At 35.8% G+C, this 12,284-nt stretch overlaps 1 protein-coding gene across 1 annotated transcript; it reads right to left on the bottom strand.

Annotated features, from left to right (window-relative positions):
- Positions 1 to 11,456: 11,456 nt before the first annotated feature.
- LOC6652507 (basic salivary proline-rich protein 2) lies at positions 11,457 to 12,284 on the bottom strand. Its single transcript, XM_047009588.1, has one exon. It carries the CDS (start codon positions 12,282 to 12,284, stop codon positions 11,457 to 11,459), a length of 828 nt encoding a protein of 275 aa, XP_046865544.1.

The following is a 12,284-nucleotide window of genomic DNA, read 5'->3' as shown; positions in this document are numbered from 1 at the left end:
GACCTCTACTTAGGACAAAGAGCACTCTTTGACCAATCAACTTGTAAATAGTTTTATGGCATTTGAAACTTTTTTACATAATGAAAACAAACAAAATTTTTGGGTGTGCGACAAAATTTCTTCAGCCTCTTAATAGTCCGTGAAGTAGTTTAGTATTTAGTTAAAAGATTTAAAATGTTTTCTATCTCTATTTATACAGTCTTAATTCTATGCATAGATCAAATGAGATGATTGTGCCTTCTTCTTTTGCACTGAGAGTCAGCTTAAATTGAGGCTAGGACTCTCAACCAAAGAGTTGATGCAATTAAGGCCAGTTTTTCAACTTTGCAAATCGCAAGGCAGTATTCAAATGACCTTCATGTCTAAGAGGATGTGTGTCCTAGTCCAATCCCCTTTCCCTCCATATTCACATCAGGGTTGTGAAATTTTAAACCATTCTGCATTTTACATTCAACATTTGTGGCTAGAGCAAACGGCTTCCGTTTTGTGTGCCCTGAAGTGGCAACAAGTGGCCCAAGCACTTGCACTTTGACTGACGCGCCAGCATCTTGGCTTTTTCCCTCCCTCAGAAGGGTGTGATGGGAACGGGTTAGTTTGGTTTGGGTCGTGATGGGGATGGGCTGCTAAAAAGTGCGCAAAATGAAGTGCCAGCCAGCTGGTGCCGCTGCTGCTGCTGCTTCTGCTGCTGCTGTCTGAAAGGTGCTTCAGTAACTGAAGTGTTAGAGAAGCATTACAAGGCATGGGGACGAGGCAAAGGAACTGCCGGGTTTCATATTTAGCGGCTTTAGCGACTTTCCACTGACACTGAAAGGCAGCAGCCAACGAGGTGCACTGTTTTGCCAACTCGATGGCCCTCGACATCGTCATGGCTGCTGTTGCCGCTGCCGCATCTTATATGAATGAGCAGTTAGCCTGTTTAGTTTAGAAATTCAATTTCACCAGCCACTTTTCATTTTGTCCTCTTGTTTCTGCGCAAACCGGTGATTAATTGCTTAGGACAGAGCCATCTGCGACCGCCATGGATGCCACAGTCGTCAAAAACTCATATATATTAGGTATACACTTTCCATATATATATATATACATACATATATATATTTATTTGGCAAGCACGTGACCATGACTGACCAAAAATATATGGTGATAGCAAAATGCGACATTCGGTTCGCTTTTGTCGTTTTATTTTCCACTGAGGATTTATAGAAAAATCTAAAATAACCACCACTTGGGCCATCAACATCGATCGAAATGGAAATCTATGCAAAGGCAAAATACATTTCGCTTGTAATATCCGATTCGTTTTAAACAAACATAGAAGAAAAAAAATCATACACAAATTTCAAAGCGTGACTAAAGTATGGCCTTCTCTTTTTTTTAATTGCTTTAAATGTTTTAAAGATTTTCCACTGCAAATAAAATTTAAAGAAATTGTCTCGATTCCAAATTGAAAGATTATCTTACTTCTAGGGATAACCATTTCCACAAAAGTGTTGGTCGATTCTTATTAACATCAAAGAATTCAAATATTTTAAAAACGGACTTTATCTTTGTGTTTTTTTATATAGTGCGAAAATAAATCTAATGGGTATTTATCTTAAACAAGTAATGCGAAAAGTTTTCGAAAGTATCTAATGTTCTTACGACGAGTGTTTGCTTTTAGATTGTAAGAGATGTCTGGGATAAGACCAAATACTTGAGTTCCTAATCTAATAGAATGAAAATTTCAAACAGTTGTTGAATTTTTTCTAAATGTGTATATGGAACAGAAATATTTTTGAGTATTTGCCATCGCTTTGGTTGTGTGGCACCTGTGTATACCTGGGAGTGTTCAAGGGATGCGACGAAAATGGAGATTGGTATAACCCAAATTGTTCAGCCTTTGGTGATTTATTGTCAATTTGTCTTAAATTATGCATGTGGCAGATAAAATAGATAGAATGAAAATGGAGGTTGGCCGAAGAAGGCCGAGGGGCTTGGGGGGGCCTGCATTTACACTGCCATCTTGGCATATTTTTTAAGGCATTTATCATATTTTATCACTGCCTAAATGCGTGCCATAAATAATTTTTTCCACAACTGATTTTAATAGACTCTCTCTGGGAATGGAATGGAACTTCAATGTGAACGTGAGCGCTTGGCTTTCACCTGTGAAGTGGCATTGAGGCATAAAATTTTGCCTGCTCGACTTTCAACTCTCGATAATAATTTGTCAAATGGCATACTCATGAGAGGCATAGGTTAGGGAAGGGTGGTGCACCATCAACCGGCGATTTGCAAAATGGGCAATGCGAATTTATGAGAGGGGGGAAACAATCCCCAAATCGACCACATTGTCTCATTTTGTTTGGGGAAAAACTCCAACCTCTTGCCGCCTCTCCAATGGCAGGGAATGGCCCATGCAGTAAATGTTTTGTGGCAACAGTTTTCGCTCAATTACATTGCAATTGCAATGGGCTTGTGTCAGCCGTTTTGTGTGCTAGTAATGGGACATGGCTTACACCGTGTGACCGACCGTTAATTGGTTGCGGCTTTCGTTAAGCATCTCCTTTACTACCTGATGCCAGCGGTGTTGCCGGTCCAGCTGGTGCTGCAAAAATTTATTCATTTGCCACGGGCTCGGATGCGACTTTACTTCTGATGCAGAGTCTCGCGGTTCGATTGACCGCTAATGATATCATTTTCTCAACATTAACAACATAATCAAGCAAAAGCGAAGTAGAGGAAAAATACCAAAACCAATTAGCCATTTAAGACGATGTATATTCATTTCCAGGGTTTCATTGGGCATTGCCTACATTCGGCATTTGTCTGATTTCCAATTATCGAATTGTTTTCGTTCTTTGTCTATTTTAATGGTTATTTTTTAGCCTCATTTACCGCACATGCTGAAATAATTAAAAATTCTTTTTATTTGACGAATATCAATACACTTCCAGAATGTGTAATTGAGAATGACAGTTCAATTCACTTCATAGATAATGTTGGGATAATGTATCCTTTTTCATTCTTACCTATTATTCTATTCTGAAAGGGATTAAAGATGAAAGAGTATTTTGTTTCCCTTAATTTTTAAAATTAGGTTAATTTTAAATAAATAAGTTAGCATTGTGAAACATTGTAAAAACGAAAGCGATTGTATTTGTATGTTTTTTTTTTGTCGACAAAGATGTGCGGTATAGAAAGGAGAATTTAGAGATACAGTGGGAAAGAAAGAGGTGTTATATAAACTAAATTTCATTGTAAATTTCGTTTCATAAAATGGGGAAAAGACGGTGTAAAGCGTCATGAGGAGTTTTAAAAAAGACTTAGGAGTAGTTTTAAGGGGTTTAGACCCACAATTCGTTGTGAAGCATTTGAAAAGTCGACCCAATACTTAGTTAGAAAACGTAAAAGCTTTAAGACTACGATTCTAATCAAAAAGTATTTCAAACTTTTTGCTTAACAATTTTTGTTATATTTAGCTGACTACTACTAATCATAGCGTTTAGACTAAAGTCGACAGCAAAGTAAGAATCACATTGTATTAGGTATACGATTAGAAACAAAGATAAATGGAACTTTCTCTCTCTCTTTTAAACTAATTTTGACTTTCTTCATATCAGAGATATTTGACTAAGATAAAAGGCAAAATTAGTGTTTTGGCCTTCAGCTGATGGCGCTTCTTTATTTAATAATTTCTAGGTGCAAGGACTATGAAATGATTTGTTAATTGCAGCCAATTTTCTGTAGGGTATTATTTTAGTGTAGATGTAAGTGTGTGTGTTGGTTCTACGTAGATTAAACGCAAAAACCGTCACCACAAACACTTACTCAATCGTTTGGTCCGATGCGGCTTGGGCCCCACATTCTTGTGGCTAGCAATTTTCATTGTTTTTTTGTTTTCTTTGCTTTTCCTTTGCTTGTTCGTTTTCGTTTTCCTCTCAGCCATTTTGCCAATGTGCTGAAAATCAAGCGGTCGAGTCGTAAACATTTTTTAATTCATTTCCACTCGCAGCAATGGAGAAGCAGGCACTAGGGCACCGAAACCGCTGGCCAACATACACACACACACACACACACACACACACACACACACACATACTCCTCACGCATATAGAAGCCATTAAACAGCTGCAGCTGTACTTTCGCCTTGCCGCCATTTTGCCTTGAGTGTTTGCGTTTTTCAAATTGTGTGAAATTTATTTTTCGTTTCTCTTTTTTTTCGCCGCTTTTGTTTTTCATTTTTATGGCGCCTGAAATTATGCTTATTTCGCCATTTCTGTTTAGCTCTTAAAGAAATTAAAAACGAAAAGAAAAAACAAACGAAACGAAACGAAACGAAAGGAAGAAAGCGAAAGCGCAAGAAAGAAGCAAAGGAAAAGCGCTCGATTGCCGTGTCGAGGTGGACCTGGGACCTTGTGTAGTGTGAGATATGCTTAGAGAGTTTTGCGGGTGCGTATGTGTATGTGTGTGTGTGTGTGTGTTTGTATGTGTGGTGGTCGTCTCACGCTTTGGCGCCTCAATGTAGACTCTTGTTTTTGTTTTTCTTCTCCTTGTTGATGTTGGCCATCCAGTCACTTTGTTTTTTTTTTCCTTTTTTTGGCTGCGCCTTAAACGTTTTTGGTGTTGGATGACAATAAATTTAAATTAATGAGCACAATTCGTTTTCCCTTTGGGTTTTCTGTCTTTTGATTTAATATGAAAGAAGGAAAATAAAATTAACTAAAATCCGTTTCGATATTCATTCCAGCAAAATAAGTTTCGCATTTGACATTCTTTTCCTGTGACAGACAACTATGCCACAAAATGTCCAACTGAATGTCACTTTCTGGCTATTTTCCAATTGACATGAACACACTTCGATCCGATATGTACACTCTGAAAGCATCTCTCTCCCTTACCAAACGCAGTCAGAGACCAGAACAAATGAAACGGAAAATATTTGCTGTTAAAGCTGAGGAAAAATGTCAGGCAATGGTCGGCCACATTGCTCTGTCCTCTGTCAAATTTCTGTTATTTCATTTATTGTTACTTACACTTCAAATGTTAATTACTTATGTACATAAGTACGTATTTATTTTTCCATTTCGTGAGTTTTTCCCTAATTAAAACTTCAAGAGTCGATATCAGTGTGTATTGAAAAAGAAACTCTAATTTACATTTCGTGGCATTGGAGGACCAAAAACGAACTCTCTGCTCATTAACACAAGAAAACTTGGCTTATATACAAGTACATATATTGGTATCTATAGATATATGTTTCTATGTGTGAGCGTGTATTTATATGTATTTGTCTAGACAACTTGTGTCTATAAAAAAAGCACAATTTCCATTAAAAGGCTGCCGCCTGAATAAAGGGACAAAGTGAACAAGAAAATCATACAAGGCCATGGGCGTAGATTAAAAGTAGAAGTTGGAGAATCTTATATTGAAATTGGGTAATTTAAAAGCATTAAGAAGATTAGATTATTGGCCAAATTGACGTCCACAAGGTTGGTTAAGGACGGCTTAACTTTATGGCTTTAAAGCGAAAGAATCTCAACATTTGCTCATTGCATGTTTTTGTCTCTGTTTGAAATTGTACAAAAATGATTTTAGATCTTAAAAAATAAAAGAACTGCAATTAACTTCTATACAAAGAAGAAAATCGACATTTTAGTTATAAAGCTGATTGAAAATAACGGTAACTTTTAAATCAAGCAGTTCGAGAAGGTCATTTGATATTTGGAGAACTTTGGGTCTATATATAGGGTGGTCCATTTAAAAATTGGAATTTGATTTTGTTATAAAAAAAAAAACGGGTGAATATTTTTTAAAAGTTAAACATTTATTTGAAAGGTATATTTATGTCATTTATTTATGAAAAATAATTTCGGTCAAATGTCCACCACGACTGGCTTGGCAATAGCCCATTCGATTAACCCAATTTTTGAGTACATTTTCGATTGTGTGAGGCTCTAATTCAGCAATAGCATGAATTTCGGTCTTGAGGTCTTGAATTGTTTCTGGATTGTTTGCATAACATTTATCTTTCACTGCTCCCACAGAAAATAGTCCAATGGCGTCAAATCGCAGCTTCACGAATTGATCCACAAATTGAGTTGTAGGCACATTTTTTTTACCAAACTTTTTTTTAAAAATTTCGCACTGTTTGAGTAGAAGACTCACCACTTTGGAAATAAGTTTTTAATATTTCCCAACTTTCTTCAAGCGAATAGCGTCCCATTTCGTAAATATCAAACATATAACTAACTATTTATGGCGTCACGGATGACATTTGACATTTGACTGTCATACAATCCGTGATTCAAATTCCAAACACTAGATGGACCACCCTATAGTTATAATTCCTTATTCCAATCTTATGTCTTTTTATCACATATATGTAATTAATCAGTTAATTCATTATCTCAATCTAATTTGTTTTTATCTTTAGTGAATTGCATGTTTTAAGTGACAAAGTGTGTTATTAACGTTAATGTTAAATTTTATAAAATTAAAGAAAGGACACAGTTTCTTGTAGGATAATTACATGGATAGTAAAGTCAAGTCAGAAACTGATTAATACAAACTCCGCATTTTCTTTCTGTTTTTCAAAACCTTATCTTAAGCCAGTCCAACCAACTTTGTAAGTAAGTAGATTGACTAGGTAGATTATGTAATCTTAATTTATTTAAAAATTGTCTTTATTCTACAGATAAAGTTCTGTTGGTCCTTTGTCTTAAAAGGAAAATCTTAATTGGCAGTTCTTGCAATAAAGACAATTTACGAAATAATTACGTTGGATTAAAAAACTCTATATATATTTTATAAGTTAACTCAGATTACAATCCATCCTTTGCCATATAATAATTTTAAATTTTTGAAATATACATAGCTTTGAACTAAATAATATTATCAAGGACATAATGCATGTAATGTAATGAAATGAATAACTGAATTGAGTATATGATATAAATTTTAAGTATTTATTTTTATATGTATACATTACGAACTAATAACAATAAAATGATTAAGATTTCTAAACGAATTAAAAATGATGTATTTCATAATTACTTATTTTTATCGCATTATATTTGTGCTAAAAGCTATTATCGCCTTTCCTTTTTATAGGTTTTACATTTATACGAATTGACTTGAAAACTTTATAATTAAATAAGTATTGGGTATCTCTCCCCATTAAGCTAACAAATGGGTTTAATTTCAACTTGGTTAATTATTAAAGTTAAATACCTCCAGAAATAGGTAAAATGGTATCGATTCCACACGGCAGAGAAACAAAATAGAGATGGGAACGTGTCCGACTCCAGCACAAACACGATTGATATTTCTGATGTATATCATGTATACAATATATAACCATAACATTTCTCCATCTTCGTTCAGATAGGTAATTTGTCTGCCGCAAAATGTCCATTGGCCTTAAAATCGGTAAAAAGTCCAACTTTTTTTGGCCACGTTCCTTGTTCATCTCTATGACGAACCTTCATTCAGATTGATTTACTGTTCACTGTTAATTAATATGAATAGTAGAACAAAGCAGTACTTAAAAAAAAGTAGATACACCCCCCGCTTAACCACGCCCATGTCCCACATTAACACACCCACTCTCCAAATAATTCAGACAATTAAAGTTAATAAAAAGCCATACGCAGACATCTTTTGTTGTGATATAACAATGAATTGGGTGAAAAATATCGAATGGTTTATTCTACATCCATATTACTGAGTCCAATTTATGTACACATACATATACATACATATCCATATTCATATGAATTCATCTTTAACAAAAAAAAGAGAGGAATGGCCACATCTTATCTCTATATAAATTTCTATGGTTCCTTTTTTTTTTATATATTTTTTCTGCAGTTGAAAATTCAAAAGAAATTTGTAAGAGGCATTCTTTGGCATAATTACGCTCAAGTAGATGAAAGAAAAAGAGAAGAAAAATCATCATAAAAATGTTTTGGGCTAAGTAACTTCAACTGATATGCTAACTTCATTTGTATTTCCGCCAGTATTCAAGTACTTCCGTTTCAGTACTGGAATGGTTTCGTTGCCTAGGCACACAAAAAACACACACACGCACAGAGAGAGAAAGAAATGGTTTAAAGAACTCTGAGATACCCTGGAACATGTTGGGAGTCCTCCTAGCATGAATATTTTATTTGTATTGAAACGAATGATCAATTCTTTCAGGATGCTTCCATTGGGTTGACAGAATTCGTTTTAAGCATTAAAACTTGTCAGGGAAAAGTTAATCTACAACCTGGACATACTTTTTTCAGCAAACAATATTCCCCTCTATCCCTACAAATGCTTAGAGGGTATGAAAAACATACAAAAGGCTATGAAATTTTTTTGGCCTCTGCCTTTTTAAAAGTACTTTTCGGGAAGGGGGGATAAGAAATGGTTGAAAATGTCCATGGTGAAGTAGCCACCAGCCGCCTAGTCAAGAAACTGGCCTAGCTCTTGCCTTCCGGTATATTTACATTGGGGGAACCCAAAAAAAAATTACTAAAATTACAGACGGAGTCTTGGCCCAAAGGCCAATGTACGAGTATATAAATATATATGTATATGTATTTATATATATAACAGCTATATTTGTATAGTTTATCGTTTTTGCTACTTAGCCTACCTGTCTGGGCTGGTTTGCTTTATGGCTATGAAATCGAATATTTCTCTTTTAACCTTTTTTGAGATCTTTCATAAATTACCTGGTAATCTGTGGGTAATTGGTTTTACCCCTTTGGCCATGTTGTAATTACGTCCTTTTGTTTAAACAATAAAGCGGGCACTTTCCTTCGATTTATCTGATAGATGAATTCCCCCGTTGGGTAATATGCTCTGTCAAACACAAATAATTGTAGTGCTATTAGAGGGGGAAGCGCTGACGGGGCGGGCAACCACTTGAAATGATTCTTCTCCATTCTCTCGGCCTACCACTCATAACTACATAGGCTCACAAACACACACACAACACACATACACAAATTATGCTGTTGACCTTCATTTGGCTTGGAAAAAGTTTTCCCTTTGACTTGGCTAACTGTATGTGTATGTGTGTGTGTGTGTGTGTGTTGTTAGGGGGGTGTACGCGCTTGCCTGAACCTCAATTGAACGAAACAGGCAACAGACAATTTCTTCAACATATTTATAGGCATTACAGTTTGCTTTTTTTTATTTTTTCAATGATTTCCAGCCAGCGACTTTGCCTCGTTAGTAAACTTGACTCTTTGAGCTGCTTTTCTGTTGCCATTTTGCCGCAGCGCAGCGCAGCGCAGATTTATGTCTTTACCAAAGTTTTCAACACCCTGGACCAACGAGGTCAACGGGTATATCAAACTTTGGAAAATAAAAGCCAACGAAGTGTTGATAGTATCGCTCCTGAACCGTTTTTGAAATGCTGAAATTTAAGTATTTATGAAATGGCTAAAAGCTTATTTCGAAAAAAAAATTGCGAATTGAAAAAACACCAGTCACCACCAAATACTTGAAAATTAACTCTGTTATTGTTATTTTCGAGTTCTTATTTCCAAACAATAAAATTATTGATACAATTTTTTAAAAGCTTTGTGAACGACTGGGAAAAAAACGAGGGTTAAAATCTTTTTTTTTTTTTAAGTAGGCAAACAGAAACAAATCATAAGACAGCCGTGGAAATAAATTCTTAACTTTTTTAATATTAATAAGTTAGTAATTTTGAAATATATGTGAATTTAAAATTTAAATGTTTTGAATTCTTTGAATTAAATTAAATTGAATTGAATTAAATCTTTGAAATCTCGGGAAAACTCTATTGCGATTTTCTTGGTGATTATTTCTGTAATTCCTGGCTGCGTATTTTTCCAGATGGCTTTTCGTTGTAAATAACACAATTTCTACACACTTTAGCCTGAAAAACACGGCAAGGAAATACAGGATTCGCGTCTGAGTTCTTAGTGTTCACTTTTAAAAATTAAATACCAAGACGACCCTTAAGTGTCCACAGTCGATCAATATAATAGCTGTAAAATTCATGTCCCAAATAATTGCAACCGTTATTTTTGTGTTAGGACCCAAAACAAAAATTGATAGCCAAAAAAAAAAACAACTCTTTTACTAAACTAAACGGTAACGATTCGAACTTAGCTTTGAAAAGTTTCCAGATTTACGATAAAACAATGAAATATACTGCAGATCATTCCCAAAAATAAAAATTTGATTATATATGCCTCAAATCTTTGATCTTTGATCGTTTTTTTAAGCAAGACTTAACTTACAGAATCAAAGTGGCAAATCCAAATGAACTCATTCCAAAATACTTTTTCTCTTGTGCAACCTTTGAACACTTCTAACACTAACAACTAGTTAAGATTGAATTAATATGAATGGCCCACAAGAGGAGTGAAATATTAAAATAATATTATCTTTTAAATTTCTAAAGAATTCATAACCAAACTTTATGCTTTCATGCTAGGTGTGAAAAATAAACGTAAAATTTTAAGAATTATTTATGAGCAAATATTTATAAAAAGTCAGAAATAATAATCATGTCAATAATGCTTAGAAATTGATATTAATCTAAATCATAAATGTTATGGAGCAGCTAGACAAGAATATGTAAATGGAAATATGTATGTATATTGATAGCTCGGTTTTAAATTGCTTAAATTCTTCGTTTCTTGATAGAAGCTTGTGAATTGTTAATCGTTGTGACTCTTAAAAAGTGTCTTCTAATAATAAGCTAAAAAGTATTTACGCTGCTGTACATTTTTGGAGGGTATCAAGGTGTCGTCGATTCTTTTCATCATGGATGTGGGGGAGTGAGCTACCACATATCTATTTTATTTCGAACAACCTTAGAGAATTTACGATTTTCGGAACTCAGAGCGCAAGATAGAAGACTAGTACTTGGAGTTATCGCTAAATCTATGTCAGTATCTGTCGGTCTGTTGTTATTTTTGGGTATTTAATTATTGCCGCCGAAAAGTCTAGAAGAAGTTACCATAAATATCTAATGTCTATTTAGTTAAAAAGCCAGCAAACTATTGCCATATATTCAGCCTCATGTAACTCAGTATGCAGAGTCTCTCTCTTAAGTCAACGAACTCACAGCTTTCTTGATTTCAAATGTTAATTAAACATTTGAATTTGACTCGATGTTGATATTCTTAATGTAAAAAATTTAAATATGCAATCATTTCTTTTACGTCACCAAAAAAAAAAGGCGCCATAAAATCACAAGTCCACCTTGAAGGGAGAGAAAACGACGCGTCATTTCGAATCGCGTCTGAATTTGACAATTGTTGTTGTTGCTAACGAGCTTTTCCATGTCAATTAGAGATGAAAATTTTGAAAAAATTTCAAAGAACACCTGTGGAGAAGGACGGAGGAAAGAATCATTTGGGATGTTGTGCCAAAGTTGATTTATTTGCAAGTATTAATCAATAAATAGTATTGGATGTTGGGTAAGAGATATAAATTAGAGCTTAGAAGCACACAAGTCCCAGAGGAATGATCTTTTTGCAGATTTTGGTTGTTTGGGGTCTTGTTGGAGTGTCATCGTCATCCTCACCAGAGTCTGGCTTTGGCCTTGGTGGTGGTGGAGGAGGAGGTGGATAGGGATATGGAGGATAGTAAGGTGGATATGGAGGGTGGCCATGATGTGGAGAAGACCCGTGTCCATGATCGGGAGTTGACCCGTGTCCATGATCGGGATTTGATCCGTGTCCATGATCGGGATTTGATCCGTGTCCATTACTGGGAGGTGAACCGTGACCATTGCTCGGGGGTGGTGCAGGACTTTCAGGGTCAGTTCCAGCTTCAGGAGGGGTTCCAGTACCGGGTTTGGTGCCATGATGCTGATGTGGTGGTGGTGGTGGTGGTGGTTGTGGATAGTATGGGTAATAGGGATAACCATAGGGATAGGTATAGTATCCATACGGTGGTGGTGGATAGGGTCCATATTGATAGTCTGGACTTGGCTTCTTATTCTTCTTCTTCTTCTTTTTGCTTGAACTAGAAGATCCGGAGGAACTCGATCCCGAACTGGACGATGAACTTCCCTTCGAGGGAATAGTCACAACCAGATTGCCACCGCTGGCAAAGGGATCACTGCTGCTGCCGCTGCCGCTGCCGCTGCTAAAGAATCCTCTATAGTAGTTGGCCTCCTGTCCATCGAAGTTATTGTTCAGCTGCTCCAAACTGCCATCTTGTGCATCATCCAGTTGATCCAGGGAATAGACAGAAAACTGCTGGGCCACTGCCAGGCCAAGAAGCAGAGCCAGCCATGAGCAAAAAGCTAGTTTTGAGCTCAT

Source organism: Drosophila willistoni, assembly GCF_018902025.1.
Source record: "Drosophila willistoni isolate 14030-0811.24 chromosome 2L unlocalized genomic scaffold, UCI_dwil_1.1 Seg168, whole genome shotgun sequence".
NCBI lineage: Eukaryota > Metazoa > Arthropoda > Insecta > Diptera > Drosophilidae > Drosophila > Drosophila willistoni.
Note: the sequence above shows the minus strand (reverse complement) of the source record. Positions and strands in the feature narration are given on the sequence as shown.

Excerpts from the sequence above, each read along its gene's own strand:
- LOC6652507 (XM_047009588.1), bottom strand. The coding sequence starts at position 12,284 with ATGAGCTCAAAACTAGCTTTTTGCTCATGGCTGGCTCTGCTTCTTGGC.